Source organism: Mercenaria mercenaria, chromosome 2, assembly GCF_021730395.1.
Source record: "Mercenaria mercenaria strain notata chromosome 2, MADL_Memer_1, whole genome shotgun sequence".
Taxonomy (NCBI): domain Eukaryota; kingdom Metazoa; phylum Mollusca; class Bivalvia; order Venerida; family Veneridae; genus Mercenaria; species Mercenaria mercenaria.
The window spans coordinates 114,195,215-114,212,816 of NC_069362.1; the positions used below are offsets into that span (position 1 = coordinate 114,195,215).

At 36.3% G+C, this 17,602-nt stretch overlaps 1 protein-coding gene across 1 annotated transcript in view; it reads left to right on the plus strand.

The window, feature by feature from the left end:
* Positions 1-17,602, plus strand: part of LOC123565009 (uncharacterized) — a 118,648-nt gene that overhangs the window by 67,520 nt on the left and 33,526 nt on the right. The window contains exons 9-13 of the mRNA XM_045358993.2: positions 5,677-5,841; positions 6,552-6,710; positions 7,873-8,019; positions 10,069-10,156; positions 13,523-13,761. Of these exons, the coding sequence (XP_045214928.2) occupies positions 5,677-5,841; positions 6,552-6,710; positions 7,873-8,019; positions 10,069-10,156; positions 13,523-13,761 (798 nt within the window). The remainder of the gene's footprint in view (positions 1-5,676; positions 5,842-6,551; positions 6,711-7,872; positions 8,020-10,068; positions 10,157-13,522; positions 13,762-17,602) is intronic.

Genomic DNA, 17,602 nt, shown 5'->3' on the forward strand with positions numbered 1-17,602 from the left:
GACAAAATCAGTGATCAATCGAGTTTTTGCTATAATTCTACCTGTCATCAGACTAGCACATTATATACAGAAACAAGTCATGTTCAGGTTCTAATAAAATGAAAATATATATACCTTGAAAGCAAATCATCAAATCATAAAATGTTGTCTTTCAACGTTTAGCTGTCAGTTTATTGTTTTGATCACTCGCAAGAGGAAGAGGGGAAATACAGTCGTTTATAGGGTGTGATTACGCTACGCTTAGGATCTGCATGAGAACGAGCTATTGATAGCCTCGTTCTGACGACTCTTTCGCTAACCAATCAGAGCTTAACTTACATTTTGCAAATCTATAGTTAGCCTTGATTTTTGATATTTACAATTCTTATATCAGGCCCCAAAGTACAATTAATTTCCCATAGGGTTACATACAAATATATCAATTCAAGGCTTTGACACAATGTTCTGAAGACAAATGCAAATACCTTCTCTTCAGAAATCTATCCAGGAGAAACACAAAAATCACTTTGAAGTGACCTGTTGACCTGCTACTTTTCTCCTCACATCTGTCAGAATGAATAGTGTATTGCATTTTTACAAAGTGAAGCGGTCCAGCCTACTGTTTGTACAAATCCACAGACAGTCATTTGCACAAGAAACCATGATTTTCCAGAAATGTTTTACCCCTTTCTCTTCATTTACATCAGATCTATAAAATTTGGCTACTTTCAGAAGCTCAGAATATCTATTTACAATCAAATCAATCATGAAATGAGGGACCTCTTTTTCTCTCCGATACACTTCCTTTAGTTGGGTAACAAAGGGCAGGTAACTGTACCTTGTTACCTATATCGTAATATGTCATATAGCCGGTTAGCTAGGGGTCCCGGGTTCGAGTCCTGGATTGACTGCATATTTTTCTAACTCCCTGACATTCGAACATATCGTCTGATTGTTTCAAATAAAAATAGATTTGCGAAACTAAAAATAGCAATATTGGAAATCCAAAATATACAGAAGACGAATGTGAATGGATCGTTCTTAGATCTTCGTTTAGAAGATCAAGTACTTAAGTCAGATTTAACTATCTTACTGTGCAAATAAAATGTGATTGAATTACCTAAGTACACTGATTTATGTACATATTGCTACTTTAAAGCAGCATGCCTCCAGGTTTGGCTAAAAAATAATCTTTCTTTCAAATTGAAGTTTGGTCATATTATGAACATTAGAATATGAATTTTTGTTTCTAAAATATTTAAATGTTCCAAATCAAGAAAAAAAATATGACCGCGCTTGGAATCGAACCCTGAACCGCCGCGGCAATAAAGACATTTTCCCGTCGTCGTAACCAATAGCGCTATAGCTGAAGTAGTGAATAATGACTTCAAAATATAGATATTTATAATCGAGACAGTTTACCTGGAGTAAAAGCGTGACAAACGCTTTTCGATTTTCATCGTAAAAAGTAGTAAAAACAGCAAATTCTCATGTGTTTCCGTAACATAAAGTTGGTCAGTAATTAAGTTTTAAAGCCTTCTTAAGAAATATAGCATTTTAAGATATCTAAAAAGAATTACTTTTCTTTTTTGTTGTCGAACGATCTGGAGGCATGCTGCTTTAATTCAATAAAATTTTAGACATTAAACACATTGTCTTGGCCTAATACATGTCACTCTCAATTTGAAACTAAATTTTGTATATCTCGTATTTTTCATGCAAATCATGTATATACAAAAGAATACAGTTATTTTGTGGCACGTCTTAAAACGGATATTCGTTTGAATTAATTTTAAAATCAAGTGATCCCGAAGAATTTCCGACCGATGACGGAAACGCAATAAACACGAAAGTAGGAAAAAATGACCACCCATGTCAGTCTAAGAAAATAGTAAAAATCGTTCGTTTCTCTGCACATGTTTAGACTTTAAGGGAATATTGTACGGCTATCATATTGTTTAGTAGTATATTTCAAAATGTGTAGTTTTTTTTGAAGATTTATGTTTTTTTATTTGACACCTTTAAAGTTGATGTTCAGTGGCATATTATGTTTAGAGTATGTCCTTTACTCGACTAAATGTTGGTACATTGAAAACATGAGCTTTTTCACACGCTCAGGAATCTACATTTTAATTATTTTTATATGAAAACTATATCTCAGGATGGGAACTCCGAACTCCTCCCCTTTCTTTCTAATAGGAGACATTCCCTCCTTTCATCTCTCTCTTTTGTGCGTAATACCAAAATACGTTCCATTCCATGATCCTTAACACATCGTATGTACCCTTACAACGCATTTTGTCGCTACCAAAACTCGGCCAAACTTTGGTAGTGACTACCAAAATGCGTTGATACCATTTTGAGGTGTAACAACAGGCGTAAAAAGGTTACTACCTTAATGGAAGATTTAAATCCTCTTGTAATCTACGTTCAAAAGAATATAAAAGAATGTATAAATACCTGTTGTATGAACGGTTCAAGGGTGTTTAATAACAAAGCACCGACTTATCTAAAATTCAGTTGTTTTATATTGTGTACGTAGATGCGACTACAAATCTTAATTCTTAGAAAATACTAGTGAAATGATGCCCCCTCCCCCTGCCGCCACCCATCCTGCACCCACACTATACGCGCAAATTGACTGAAAATGGGACAAAAATTATATTAATTAAAGATGTTTTAACCGAGCTTTCAAAAAAAAATAACCTTACCTTAAGGTCGCCTTTAATAGGATCAAAGTTTAGATTTTATTTTAAGGTCAAGGTTACTGTTACTAAAATAATAATAATAAAAAAACAGTTCCCACTTACGTTTGGACCGCTGTATTAAAATTGAATTTGGGGTAAATGTAGCTTAAAGATCACATGGGTCAAGGCCGTTATTACTCGAAGTAGAAAATTATTTCCACTCAATATACTTAGACTTTGGATAGATCACTGGTTACCACATTTGGTGAATAGATAGCTGTTGGTGAGACAAAGTTTGGAATTGTATTCCGTCACTCGGGTCAAGGTCAATGTTAATATAAGAACGGTTTCCGCGAATTTTGGAAACCTGGTTTCATGTTGTTGCCATGTTGTTTTAACTTTGAAATCGTATTTTTGACAGACTAATGATTACCGCTGTAAAGCTTTCATAACAAACTCTCATAATTCGGCGCTTGACTTCTACATACGTAATTCAGTCTAACGAGAGTATTTTATATAACCATTATATGCTAAAGTGTCATGAGGCTTATAATTAAATGTTAAGAATGTATGCATAACATCATTTTTAGAAAATGACAATTTTCAAAATTGCACATGGCTTTGTGCGGTTAGATTCATAAAGTCAAATAATCAAAAGTATTGGGAAAGAGGAAACCAACATAATGCGGAAGCGCAGCTGGTCTGGACCCATGCTCGTCGCAAATACACTATGTTGGTTTTCTCATGTTGTGGCTCATGTCAATGGTTATAACAGCAGCAAAGGTTATGAACGTAATGTTGCAGCCACAAGCAGCCATTGCTGACAATTAGATAGAACTGTAGGTCATCTGTGCACAAGCTGCTCGAGGTGATCCCGTCGTTTGACGACAGTCTTTTTCTCTGTCGTCAAAGTTTTACTGTTAATCCTACCACTGCCTTACCCTTGCATGATCGTAAGAGGCGTCTAAAAGGGTCTTAACACTTGGTTTTGAAGTAACTCTGTGATTCTCAGCAGGTATGCAAATTTTGATTCCATACCTCATGTTTTTATTTCGATGTAAATGAGATGTGGAACCGAAATTTGTAGTCCTGTTTGGCGCCATATAACCTATACTGTGTTGGTGCGCCGTGAAACCCAAATAAATAAATGAATAAATAAATTTCCCTGCTAAATATCTATCATGCACTTGTCCATCTTTCAATTGGAGAATACCATTAATTGTTAAAGGGATGCAAACCCAAAATATACTGACTAAATGGTGACCAGTGCACATTATGATCATTCACCAGGGATGTGCAGGCTGATCATTATCAACACTGGTCTCAAAGGCAGAAATAATCGTGTCGAGCATGATAAGAGTTAATACACCAAGTGCAAATTCCTAGTACACACGTCGCAATTGTTCCATAGAAATTTCTGAATGTCACATAAATTTTTTAATGTCGCATTCTTTATTGTGTATGACGGGCTATTGTCCCATGGACAAAAATTCTTTCCCATTCACTGGCTAATACCCGCTGAACCTGGTTGAATTGTTTTCTTTACAGTATCTGATAGTGATCTGAGATCAAAACTTGTATGTCCGTATGTGTGTCTGTCTGTCACAAATCTCGTCCGCGCTGTAATTGAACAGTTCTCCGAACCTCGCCAAACTCGAACAATATTTGTCTCCCTCTCCGATGTGCCCCTGTGGTCTGGAACAGCAAACTGCTGAGCACATTCTGCAGAGATGTCCACGTCTGGAAAACCAAAGAAAAAGTGTGTGGCCAAACGGCACCCCAATGAAAACCAAAGTGCACGGCAAGTAGAAGGGCCTGAAGATGACGGCATCCTTCATTGCTGGATCAGTGGTGAGAGTGTAGGCGGTGAACGCCAAGAAGAACAACAACAACAAAATGTGTTTACCAATAAGTCCTCGCTCAAGTTCGATTACGAGCCAAATTGCCCAGAGCACTTCAGAATTATGGTTCTTGAATTGCTGAAAGCCCATTAACTCCAAAACTGACTTCAACAGTATTAAAGGCCATTTTCTTCAACACTTACTCCAAAACTATGAAAGGTACATTTTCTGTGAGTAAACAGTATATAAAGACAGACTAACTATTCAGATCATTAGGCAGTTGTGAGAGATATGCGCTTTTCTCAAATATATCTAAATTTCAGCGGAAAGGTGGATCACAATTTATTTTATTGGAGTTAAAACAATTTCTGCTGTGATAAAATATGCACTATCTGACAACATTTTTGCATAGTTCTTCTCGCAATTGTGATTGAACATTTATCAATAGTTTGGTAGGTAGGAGTATCTACAAGAGCGGCTATATGGAAATAAGATCAGTTTTAGGTAACGGGCCTCAAAATGATCATATGACTTAAGTATTATACTTGGTCTTAATGATAAAAAACCCTTCATACACTAATAATAGTGTCTTGTATCGTAAATTTCCAAGTTAGTGGAATAATTCCGCCTGCATAAAAAATGTTAAAGAGGGACCAGAAAAGTTTAATGAAAAAGAAGCATTCTTGTTATTTCTACATTGAAGTGGCAGTACCTAAAATCTAAGTTTATGAAAAACGATTGAAAAATTACGCAAGCTGCTTATATGTAAGACGATTCTTCAGAAGAAGAAAATGCAACTAAGCAAAATAACATGAGCCGTGCCATGGGAAAACCAACACAATGGCTTTGTGAGTAGCATGGATCCAGACCAGCCTGCGCATCCGCGCAGTCTGGTCAGTATCCATGCTGTTCAATAACGGTTTCTTTAATTGCAATAGACTTTGAAAGCGAACAGCATGGATCCTGACCAGACTCGTGTCATGGGTACAAACGCTTCGATTAACTATTCATACAAATATTTTGTTAACATTAAAATGTTTTTGATTTAGATATAATTATAGAATCGGTATGGAAAATACTCTGACCCACAATCAAGGTTACAATTGAGCCTTATGCTGAAAAGCAAACTTGTTTTGTCGATTTCTACTTCTATCATTTTTTGATTTTAGATAGAACCTGCAGTTCCGAAGAATGCCAGTGGTGAAGCGGGTGTCAAGAAAATCGAAGCGATGTTGGAGAGCAACTCGAAAACCATGGAAAATGCCCTTAAAACTAATGATATAGAGGGCACTGCAGCCGCAATTTTAATAATGGCTGATGCTCTTCCTGAGGGAGTAGGTTTTTTATGTTCATCTTCAGTACCTATCAGTACCATCTGAATTTTGCATAACAACAGAACAATTGCAGGGATATCCGATTTGGCCACCTGTTTCAATTCATCCTTCTGTTTAGTTACAGCAGTAGCGTTGTGAGCTACATTGAGTATGCACTATAATGTAGTTCTATGCGGTGCATGCTGCTATGTGTTAAAAGGCAGGAATGATCAAAATATTTAGAAAATTGATACTCTATTGCCGGACTACATTCGTCATGACTTTCTTATAACGTTGTTGTGTTATTGCTCAACAGAGTGCATAATGCTGTATCAGAAGTTTAATGAGAATTAATGCATAGAGGTTTTACTTAATCAAAGCTTACGGAATAAAAACTCGTGAAAAGCAGGTTTGCCATGTTGATAGTCAAATGATAAAAATGGAAGCATTTAATGCCACATGCACATGGCCATATCATACATGATATATATATTGACAGTAAAGTAATAATTGTTCAACGATCACATTTGGTATGGTCTTTCGAGATCTAACCTCAGAAAAAAAGGTTTGTAAAAGAGACATCTTAGACGTAATGAAAGACGTCCACTTTGTTAATCCCAGAAGAAGGTCTTGATTTTGAAAATAAAACATATATTTCAAAAGTGAGAAAACAGAAGCTATTTACAGAAAATACAAGTCGGTTTTATGAATGTTAATGTTTGTATTTAAAGCCAGAAGGAAAGGAGGCGATCGCACCAGAGGAAAACGAGCCCGACACTGGAGGCCTCATCATTGCTACTGACGAAGATGGTGAGCCCATCTCGGCAAACAAGGCAATAGGCAGCTTAGCTAAACAAGAGGTAGATCCAGTGCTCACCAAATGCAAAGAGGTATACCATTATAACACTCGTTGATCTAATATTGATATACATGTTAGGAATTTGGGAAATCTTATTTAAATGTTACGAAGTATTTTGTGACAAACTTTTATCTTTTATATATTCTAAAGAAGTCCGTTTTTACTGTCAACAATTTGAATCATTTAACTGTAAGTGTAATTCTATATCTAGATTAATGGGAAATTGAGAAAAGTGACGTATTGCACTTTAACTATAAAAGGAAAGTGATCACATGTATCAACTGTAAAAGGAAAGTTGACTTGGTTCCCTTTGGCTAGACCTTTGAGCTAGAGATTAGGGTCCTGCACATGTCACATCGTCTGGTAATGATGCCAAAATATCTTTAAAAAAATCCATGCATGATCAAAATATTTTACATCGGACAAAGTTAATTACCATGATTCTTATAATGTTAGACCTTGTCCTCTGAGTTAGGGTGTAGGTCTCGCATGTAACACGCCATCTTATTATGGGAAACATTTATGCCAAGTATTTCAAAACCCCTTGATAGATGGCAGAGGACCGGCCGTGAAGCTGACCCTGTGAACGGTTTACCTCCATCTTGATCTTGACCTTGGAGCCTTTGGTCTGAATCTTACGTGCGGCACATTTGCTTGTTATTGAGTATATTTTGCTAATAATTCTTAAATACCTTGATGGATGGAAATGGACTCGAAGTGTAATGGAAGGACATAAGGACGAAAAGAAGCATAGACGCAGCCTCTTCCTGTGTCCCGCCTTTCTTCTTCGTGAAAAAAAGACGGTGAAAAGTGAAAATTTTGTCTCAACTGAATTAATAGAAACTGCAAATCAAATTTGGTGTATATGGAACAAATCGTTGTCTTATTGCAAAAGGAATTATTTTTCAGATCATGCCGTATCTGTTTCTACAGGAGGACTAAATTTGGCAGTTTTACTCTTTGGTGTTATTATTATTATTTACCAGATTTTTATAGCGCTCTTTTCATCCGTAAAATAAACGTTCAAAAGCGCTGATAAACGTTCAAAAGCGTGTTCGGACGCTTCCAACACTAGTTTCATATATTTTTATTTAAGCAGACTTCTTCGACTGTGTCGATACGCTTTGGAATACCTGCTATTTTTTGATCGCAATTAGTTAGTTCTCTAATGTTATATGTCTATTCAAATTTAGGCGATGGTAGACTTTGTCGATGCTCTTCTCAATACGTCAACTTCACAGAGCGAAGAGACAAAACGAAATCCTGTTTCACAGTTACAGGTCGCAAATGCAGTCGCGGGTGTTGCAAAAGGAAAGAAACATTTAAATGAGAGCTCACTGGTAAGTTTAGTTTCAGTTTGAAAAAAAAAAGGTTTAGAAGGCTTTAGTTAATTCAATTCTTTAGCTTAGACAAAAATGTATGTTTTGCACAGAGGTTGTTGCTCCGAACAGACAAATTGTATACCAATATTTGTAATTGATAAGAAAATAACTGCCTTGTATAGAAGTGCATTCTGTTTCAGGCTGTTGCTAACAATTGGATTAATAAAACTGTAAATGCAATATTTTCAATCAGCACTGTCCATTTGTATTTCCGCTTATCAGCGTGTTCTTGGTTCTGTCAGCATGTTCTATCACGAATTTGTGTTTTAAGCATTCCTGAAAAGATTTCAAAAACAAAAGCTTATAAAACAAAACGTCATGTTCTCAGATTTCTGAGATATCATATGTACAGGTCTTTCTTAAGGATTTCAATTAACAAAACATATTTTTGAAAATATAGCTCGCTGGAAAAGAAAGATATGAAATCGTTGGTCGTAGCGATATATTTTAAGCAAGGAAGCTTATAATCAAACTCAAAAAGGGTCATTTGTAACTCTTCTTCTTTTCAAAAAGAGTTAGAAACTTGATTTTGTCTATTTTAATGAAGTTGATAACCTACTGTTTGCATTAATATTTGTAGGAATCTTTCAGTGCTATGGCTGTTTAGATATCGGAAAGCCGAATATTTCCTTTCACACATGTTCTTTTTCTTGCATAACGTTTGTTCAAATATTGCAAGAAATCAAATAAAACGAATGTTTTTATGCCCCCAGCATCTACTGATGCTGGAGGCATATAGTGATTGTCCTGTCCGTCCGTCCGTTCGTTCGTTCGTTCGTTCGCTCGTCCGTCCGTACGATGTTAACAAAATGGGACCGTTTCGTCTAGCATTAATACTCCTCTCTAGAATGACTTGATACTAATGCAGATGTAACCTGTGACCATTCCTCATCTTCTGACATCACCTGACCTCAGTTTGACCTTGACCTCATTTTGGAATTAGGTTGCTTTATATGGGCCATCCCTTTGTTAACCAAATGGGACCGTTTCGTCTAGCATCAATACACCCTTACTATAATGACTTGATACTGATGCAGATGTAACCTGTGATCATTCCTCATCTTCAGACATCACCTGACCTCAGATTGACCTTGACCTCATTTATGACTTATGTTGCATTATATGGGCCATCTCTTGGTTAACCAAATGGGACCGTTTCGTCTAGCATCAATACCCTACTAGAATGAATTGATACTAATACAGATATAAACTGTGACCATTCCTCATCTTCAAACATCACCTGACCTCAGTTTGACCTTGACCTCGTTTTTGACTTAGGTGCAAAATCTATCGACAAGGATGCTACTGGGAGCATCAAGCATTTATTGAACGCAGCTTCTTGTTTAATGCAGTTTCTATTACCAGAGTTAAATAATTTACGTATTCATTCATAAGACGTCTCATACCAAGGGGTGGTTTAATATTAGCTTTCGAGCACCAGCAAACACGGGAAAATCCTATTCTGGATCAGCGGCAAGAAATGAGCCGCGCCATGTGAAAACCAACATAGTGGCTTTGCGACCAACATGGATCAAGACCAGCATGCGCATCCGCGCAGTCTGGTCAGAACCCATGCTGTTTGCTTTCAAAGCCTATTACAATTAGAGAAACCGTAAGTGAACAGCATGGATCCTGACCATACTGCGCGGATGCGCAGGCTGGTCTGGATCCATGCTGGTCACAAAGCCAATATGTCGGTTTTCTCATGGCGCGGCTCAAATTATCTTTTTTATATTTTCGTCAGCACTTGCATTATCTTAGAATCTAATGCTATTTTTGTCCGTTCAGACGGGTAAAGACACAACACTGGGGCATAATATTAAAATACTGATACTTATAATACTGTGATAACACGTACCTTGATTTAAAATTGAAAAAAAAGCAAAACAAAAACGTTAATATGGCATACGTATCGTGAAAAAAAACAAACTTTACACAACGCCCTCGTGAGTTAGATTAACTGCAACATTTTGTTTCTTATATTAAAACTTAACGTATTGACTTCAGTCCACGATGAAGGATATCGTAACAGGTATTTTTGTTAACACTGAAGAGGTAGACAGCGGCAGTCCTGACGGAGAAAACTTTCTTAAAGGTAATTTTGTTTCAGCAGATTGTTACATCATGGCATCTTAAATTCATTCTCTCAAAACTGTAGGTAGAAAAAGTTTAAAGTACCTAGTTTTATAGACTGTAATAAGTATGAATATAATCTTACATTATACATATAAAATTTTAGTCATTTACTTCATTTATTTTCTAATACGACTATGAGATACCTTTAAGATACCATCCAGTTTTCTTACTTTGATATATATAAAAAAGATGATGACTGGTTGAATAAGGAAGCAGCCAATGAAAATCAAATGTTCCAATTATTCCAGGAATAGAAATAAGTATTTTTAACGTGAATAAATGGGAAAATAACTAATTTACTTTCCAAATATTTATGTTAACACTTTTTGATGATCATCATGATCAAAGACTTAAACACTAGATCTAGCAATACCAAACGACCACACTTTCGTCTTATGTCTTGTATTAAAGGTAAGAGACCACCAGTTGTTTTCCCAAAGACTTACATTTTAACATTATGGCTTGTATGGCCTCCCATACATCGAAACATGTATATCTAATTACAAGTTTTAAAGAACTGAAATATCTAACGAAAAACATAGTGATACTTTATTTAAGTAATTTTCGTGTGACATGGCGGGAGAAATTCGTTTGATAAAACTTGTTTTCAATACACATAAAATGTAGCAAATTTTGTCAAAATGTATTATAAAATACTGTAAATGCAGTGAAAAAGAAATATCAATTTTGGAAAAATAATCACTTCCTGGGTTTGTTTACATGACTGACCAATCAGAACGCACAGACGTTACCTTATTCCCAGGTATACACTTACCTCATTCCCAGTAAGCTCCCTGTATTTTTTTGAATTGGTGTTCTCTGACCTATAGAATCACAATAAATTAAATAAATCAGTACTTACATTTTTGTATATGTCGAGGATGAAAACCCACTCATTTTGTGTGTATAATGCTACATATAAGCAGAAGAAAATAGTTTTGGCGCTGTATGTCTGTCTTTCCGTCAGTATGATATTGTTTTGAGCATTCGAGTTAAACATGGTAGAAATGATCACTGCTGTACGGAAATGCCACCGAGCAAGTTTCATTCGACCAGATCCATGCATCTTCTTATTCTATTTTCTGTCCTCCCGAAGTCAAATCACGAACGTAGTTTCGAAGATGTTGGAAATAATAACTGCGGTAATAAGAGATTATTTGTATATATATTACATAAATAATCATTTATAACGTTTTTTCGCCGTCCATTTTCTGGCCGTCTGCAGTCATCACTGGGATAAAATCGGAAATATTAAAAAAAACAAAAAAAAAACACGGCTGTAGGGAAATGTGGCTGTGCAAGTTTCAGTTTTGTTGGTTTTGAAAGACGAGATTTATCTTCTTGTACTGCTACATGTAGTATATTATATTGTTTATTTTCCACTTTCGTTCATATTTCTTGCAAGGTTTTTTGTTTCTCAAAAAATATGTGATAGAAATGATATTTTCTGTTGGGAAATGAGGCCATCCAAGTGTTGCAGTCAGATTAATTGAGGAAGACAGGACTTATGGCCCTTCTTATATGCATGCCACATAAAATAGTATTAACTCCAAATATATTCTATGAAATAACTTCGGTAAGGAATAAGATAATGCGGCTAGCCTTGGAATTAAGAAAGTTTGTAAACAGGTCATGGTTTTCTTGTTGTTTGGTTACCTAGGTCAACGTCAGTATAATCAAAAATGAATATAGATTAAAAGTTTTTCTCACTAAAACTTAATTCACAAATAAGATTAATAGACCAAACCGTCTAGCTTTCGTGTGGATGCATTTAACGTAGCTTTGAACGCTGTCATTGTTATTTACGAGTACTTAGTACAAGGAATTGTTTTTGATGAATGATTTAGTTAGGACTGTGAAAATGAAACCAAATTTGGTAGTTATCACGGTTCCCAATTTGGCCTTTCTGTTCAGGGTCAAGAACAGTGTTCAGTTTTGTTTGAGTTTTTTTCTCGTTTTCAGCTCGACTGTTCATAGAATAGTAGAGCTATTGAACTCGCCCATGCGTTGGCGTCCGCGTCGGCATCTGCGTCGGCGTCCGCGTCCGCGTCCCGATTTGGTTAAGTTTTTGTATGTAAGCTGGTATCTCAGCAACCACTTGTGGGAATGGATTGAAACTTCACACATTTATTCACTGTGATAAACTGACTTACACTGCACAGGTTCCATAACTCTATTTTGCTTTTTTACAAAATTACGCCCCTTTTTTGACTTAGAAAATTTTGGTAAAGGTTTGTATGTAAGCTGGTATCTCAGTAACCACTTGTGGGAATGGATTGAAACTTCACACACTTATTAACTGTGATAAACTGACTTACATTGCACAGGTTCCATAACTCTATTTTGCTTTTTTACAAAATTATGCCCCTTTTTCGACTTAGAAATTTTTGGTTGAGGTTTTGTATGTAAGCTGGGATCTCAGTACTCACTAATGGGAATGGATTGAAACTGCACACACTTGTTCACTGTCATGATCGGACATGCACAAAGTAGGCCCCATAACTCTGTTTTGATTTTTTACAAAATTATGCCCCCTTTTCAACATAGAAATTTTTGGTTAAGTTTTTGTATGTAAGCTGGTATCTCAGTATCCACTAATGGGAAAGGATTGAAACTTCACACACTTGTTCACTGTCATGATATGACATGCAGTGCAAAGGGCAATAACTCAACTTCGCATTTTACAAAATTATGCCCCTTTTTCAACTTAGAATTTTTTTTTGTTAAATTCTTATATGTAAGCTGGTATCTCAGTACTCACTTATGGGAATGGATTGAAACTTCACACACTTGTCGACTGTCATGAGCTGATAAGCACTATGCAGGTTCCATAACCCTATTTTGCTGTTTTTACTAAATTATGACCCTTTTTCGACTTTCTTATTCATTCAGTCGACAAGGCTGTTGAATAGTCGAGCGTTGCTCTCCTCCGACAGCTCTTGTTTTATTTGTTGTTGTTGTTTTTGTGTGTGTGTGTTTTTTTGTTGTTGTTGTCGTTTTCAGACGGGGGATGAGACAGTTTTATCACTTAGTATTTATACGTAACTTGGTACTAAGGAATCTTGCAAAGAAACCAAAATTTAGTTGAATTAAGGTCCGATTTGGTGCACATGTACTTAAAATTCTGTTACAAATGAGGTACTTTTACTAGAAATATGTGAGTTGTTTCAGCTAAATAACTTTGGTAAGGAATGAGACATAAAAAACCAAACTTACCTCCGTTTTGAAATTCAGACAAAGAATGTTTTTCGGCCCGGTCGGGCTTCAGTTCACTGAATCTGCTTGTGTGACTTTAATGTTGAATATTTCTCTCTATCAATACCAGGAGCAATAAATATGATGGCCGTGGTAGCCAGTGCTATGGCACCCTCTGATCTTGCCGGTGTACAAAAAGATGCATCTTTAGCGGCCGAAAGGGCTCGCAGTGAAGCAGAAGCATTGTTTGCTAATGAAGACACACAAAAACAAGTCGAAGAGGGAAAATTAAGCCCTGCTGAAATGCAATTTATTAAATCCGTTTTAGCCAAACGGCAGAAGGAAAGTGTAAAGAAACGACAAGACTTGGTAAGTACAACTTATCTTTAACATATAAGATGAAGCCTATGTAATAATTATGCAAGCTTACTTGTTATTTTATTTGCCACGTCCGTACTGTCCATTAAAACGTTTTCGTTGCCTAATTGCTGTAAAATGTACTAAATATCATTAAGAATCAATAATGTTCTTTAAGCCATATTGTACACATTTTGCTGTAATGTATAACCTAGTAAAACCATGGGAAAGACTGTTTTTGATTTGTTTAAGTTTTGATTTGCCATTTTATATCAGACCTGCATCTTTTTAATAGTCTTAAGTATACTTCAATAGAGTGTAAAACGTCACGAATTCCAGTGGATTGCAACGCATGTGAAAAAAAATCATAATAGTTGACTTAGTATCGATCAAAATTTGGATCTGAAAACAATTTGCATTAAACAATCTGTAATTAAAGAAACGATATGTCTCCATGTGTTTATGATTGTAAAGCACTGTTGAGAAAGCTACTGGACTCGCAACACATTCAAACATGCATTCAGTGTATACTTTAAACTATTGAAATTTTCAAAATTTGCATACTTCTGTTGATTTTAAAGATGTCTAAAATAAGGCAGTTGAAAATAACGACAGCTGATGGAACGGGAATTTTCTAACGGTTACATTACATGGGCAACATGAAGTAAAATGCATGTAGTTTGTGTGCCGACTAACGTATCCAGTTTTGTTAGAAACAGAAGTTAAATGTCAATTTCTGTCCATTTCCTTAGGTATGATAGCTTTTAAAGAACTTTCTTTTATCAATACATTTAACATGAACGTGTATAAATTACCCAAAGTTTCTAATATTTTCTATTTGATATATACTGTTGGGACCCTTTTCCGACACATTTCATATTTCGGCTCATTAATTCTTAAAAAAAATGATTTGCATAAAGAAGTCCATACTAGCAACAAACTCAGCCCCTTCTGCATCCGATTGTTGTAATCAGCATGCGTTTGTGACGTAAATATGGTTCCGTAGGGCTCAAATGGGGTCACTAAATAAGGTATTTGTCCGTCAGGTTAATACCCATTCGGACAAATTATCTTTTGACGTCTTTTAAAGTTAATTTGATATCAAAAATAAATAATTAAACTAGTTCTACACATTATTTTAATCATTCATTCTTCAAATTGCACTTGAAACATATCACGTACGTTCAATTAGCTGCTACGAAACACAAACCGAGTCTGACTATAAAAACTCGAATTTCGATCTAACCATCCTTGATAATTTCCATAGAAATGAATAAAATTAGTGCTAAATCGACAGCCTTGCATTTTACGTTAACATTTAGCGTGAAATTAAAGTAGAACAAGTTCATCAGCAGACAATCATTGTAGTTTGATTATTTCTTCCACACTTGAATCTCGGCTGTGTGAACTACTGCGCATGCGCAATGCTTATCATTCATGCCCTGTTAAGACAGAAAGTTGTTTCGTAAACGCAGGGAGTTTATCATCAATAACCCCAACATTATACAGCCTTATAAATAATGGTTGTTGTAGACATGAAGAATCAAACATCTAAATGTTCTAGATAAAACAATAACATGAATAACAACGAAATAAAGCGGATATTGCATGTGTCCGGAAACTGGTCCTGTCCGGAAAATATTTCCTAACCAGTATACAAAAGTCGGAGTATTCGAACACAAACTGATGTTAAGCACAAACATAACGAGTAAACAATGATTTGAGCCGTGCTACGAGAATACCAACATAGTGGGTTTGCGACCAGCATGGATCCAGACCAGCCTGCGCATCCGCGCAGTCTGGTCAGAATCCATGCTGTTCGCTTTCAAAGCCTATAGTAATTAGAGAACCTGTTAGCGGACAGCATGGATCCTGACCAGATTGCACGGATGCGCAGGCTGGTCTGGATCCATGCTGGTCGCAAAGCCACTATGTTGGTTTTCCCATGGCACGGCACATTTATCTTTTGATACACACCCTCTTAAAAGATAATTATAAGAGATAAATCAAGAAAATTATCAAAATATCTTTTATGTCATGTAGATTCATTAAATGAAGGTTAGCTGAATTTTGCGATTGGCATCTGATTGTACATGTATCCGTATACAACTTCGCTGTCGCCTGATTAAATTCTCTGTTACTGTACACAGGTCAAAGTCTACCGTATATAAATCCAATATCACCATATACAGATCCTCTATGACCCTATCCTGTATAACCGTATACAGATTCTTTATCACCATACACAGATCCTCGGTCACCGTATACATGTCCTCTGTCTTCGTATACAGGTTCTTTTTCACCGTATCAAATTCTGCAGCACCGTCAACACATCCTGTCATCGCGTATATGTTCTCTATCACATTACACAGGTCCTCTTTCACACAGGTCCTCTTTCACCGTATACAGGTTCTCTGTCCCCATATAAGATCTACATCGCCGTAAACTGATTCTTTAGTACCTTATACAGGTCAATGTTGAAAGATCCCGTATCACTCTATTTAGATCTCTTATCACCGTATATTGGTTCTCTATCACCGTATGCAGAGCTTATATCTCCGTATATAGGTTCTCTATCTCCGTTCACAGATCCTCTATCACAGTAAACAGGTTATCTGTCACCGTATACAGATTCTTTCTCATCGAATACAGGTTTTCTTTCACCGTATACAGATCCTCTATGACCATATATCTGTTTTTATCATTGTTTGCAGATCTTCTGTCGCCAACATAAATCCTCTATCACCTTATACAGGTTCCTTACCACCGTATACAGATCTTCTATCAACGTATACAGGTTCCCTGTCACCGTATACAGATCCTTTATCCACATATACGGATTCTTTATCACCGTATACAAATTCTTTATCAATGTAGACAAATCCTGTATAAACGTACATGTATTTAGATCACCTTTTACAGTTTACAGATGACCTATCATCGTATAATATACAGATCCTCTGTCACTGTTTGTAGGTTCTCTAGCATCGTACACAGATCCTCTTTCATCGTATACAGATTCTCTATCGCCGTATATAGGTTCTCTGTCGCAGTATATAGGTCCGTCTATAGATCTTCAATCACCGTATATATCTCTTCTAAGACGCTATTCAGATCCGCCATTGTCGTAACGGGCCTCAGTGGCCGAGTGGTTAAAGTTGTTTACTTAAAATTACTTGCACCTTATCGGTGTGACTGCGGGTCTTGCTCGAGGCGTTAAATTCCTCATGTCCTTCTACCGAAGTGACCGTCTATGATTAAAGAATGCACGGCGGGCACCTAGTTTCTTCCCCCACCATTAAAAGCCAGAACTTCGCCATAATTTATGGCATATAAATGTGTCGGTGTAACGTTAGATCCAACCCCAAAAGATATATTACAGCAAGCAGTCCCTTTTCAATATATTCACTTCTTCTGTCACCGTACACAGAGCCTCTTTTACCGCATGCTTCTTTAAGGAGCATGGCTCTCTTATGAGGCAAGAGGGCCATGAAGGCCTTGTATCGCTCACCTGACCTATTGACCTAAAGATCATCAAGATAGTTTCATTAAGATATGGTCATAAATGTGGCCTCTAAAGTGTTAACTAACTTTTCCTTTGATTTGACCTGGTGACCTAGTTTTTGATCCCATATGTCTCAGATTCGAACTTGACCTAAAGATCATCAAGATTAACATTCTGACTAAGTTTCATGAAGATACAGTCATAAATGTGGCCTCTAGAGTGTTAACAAGTTTTTCCTTTGATTTGACCCGGTGACCTAGTTTTTGACCCCACATGACCCAGATTAAAATTTAACCTAAAGATCATCAAGATTAACATTCTGACTAAGTTTCATGAAGATACAGTCAT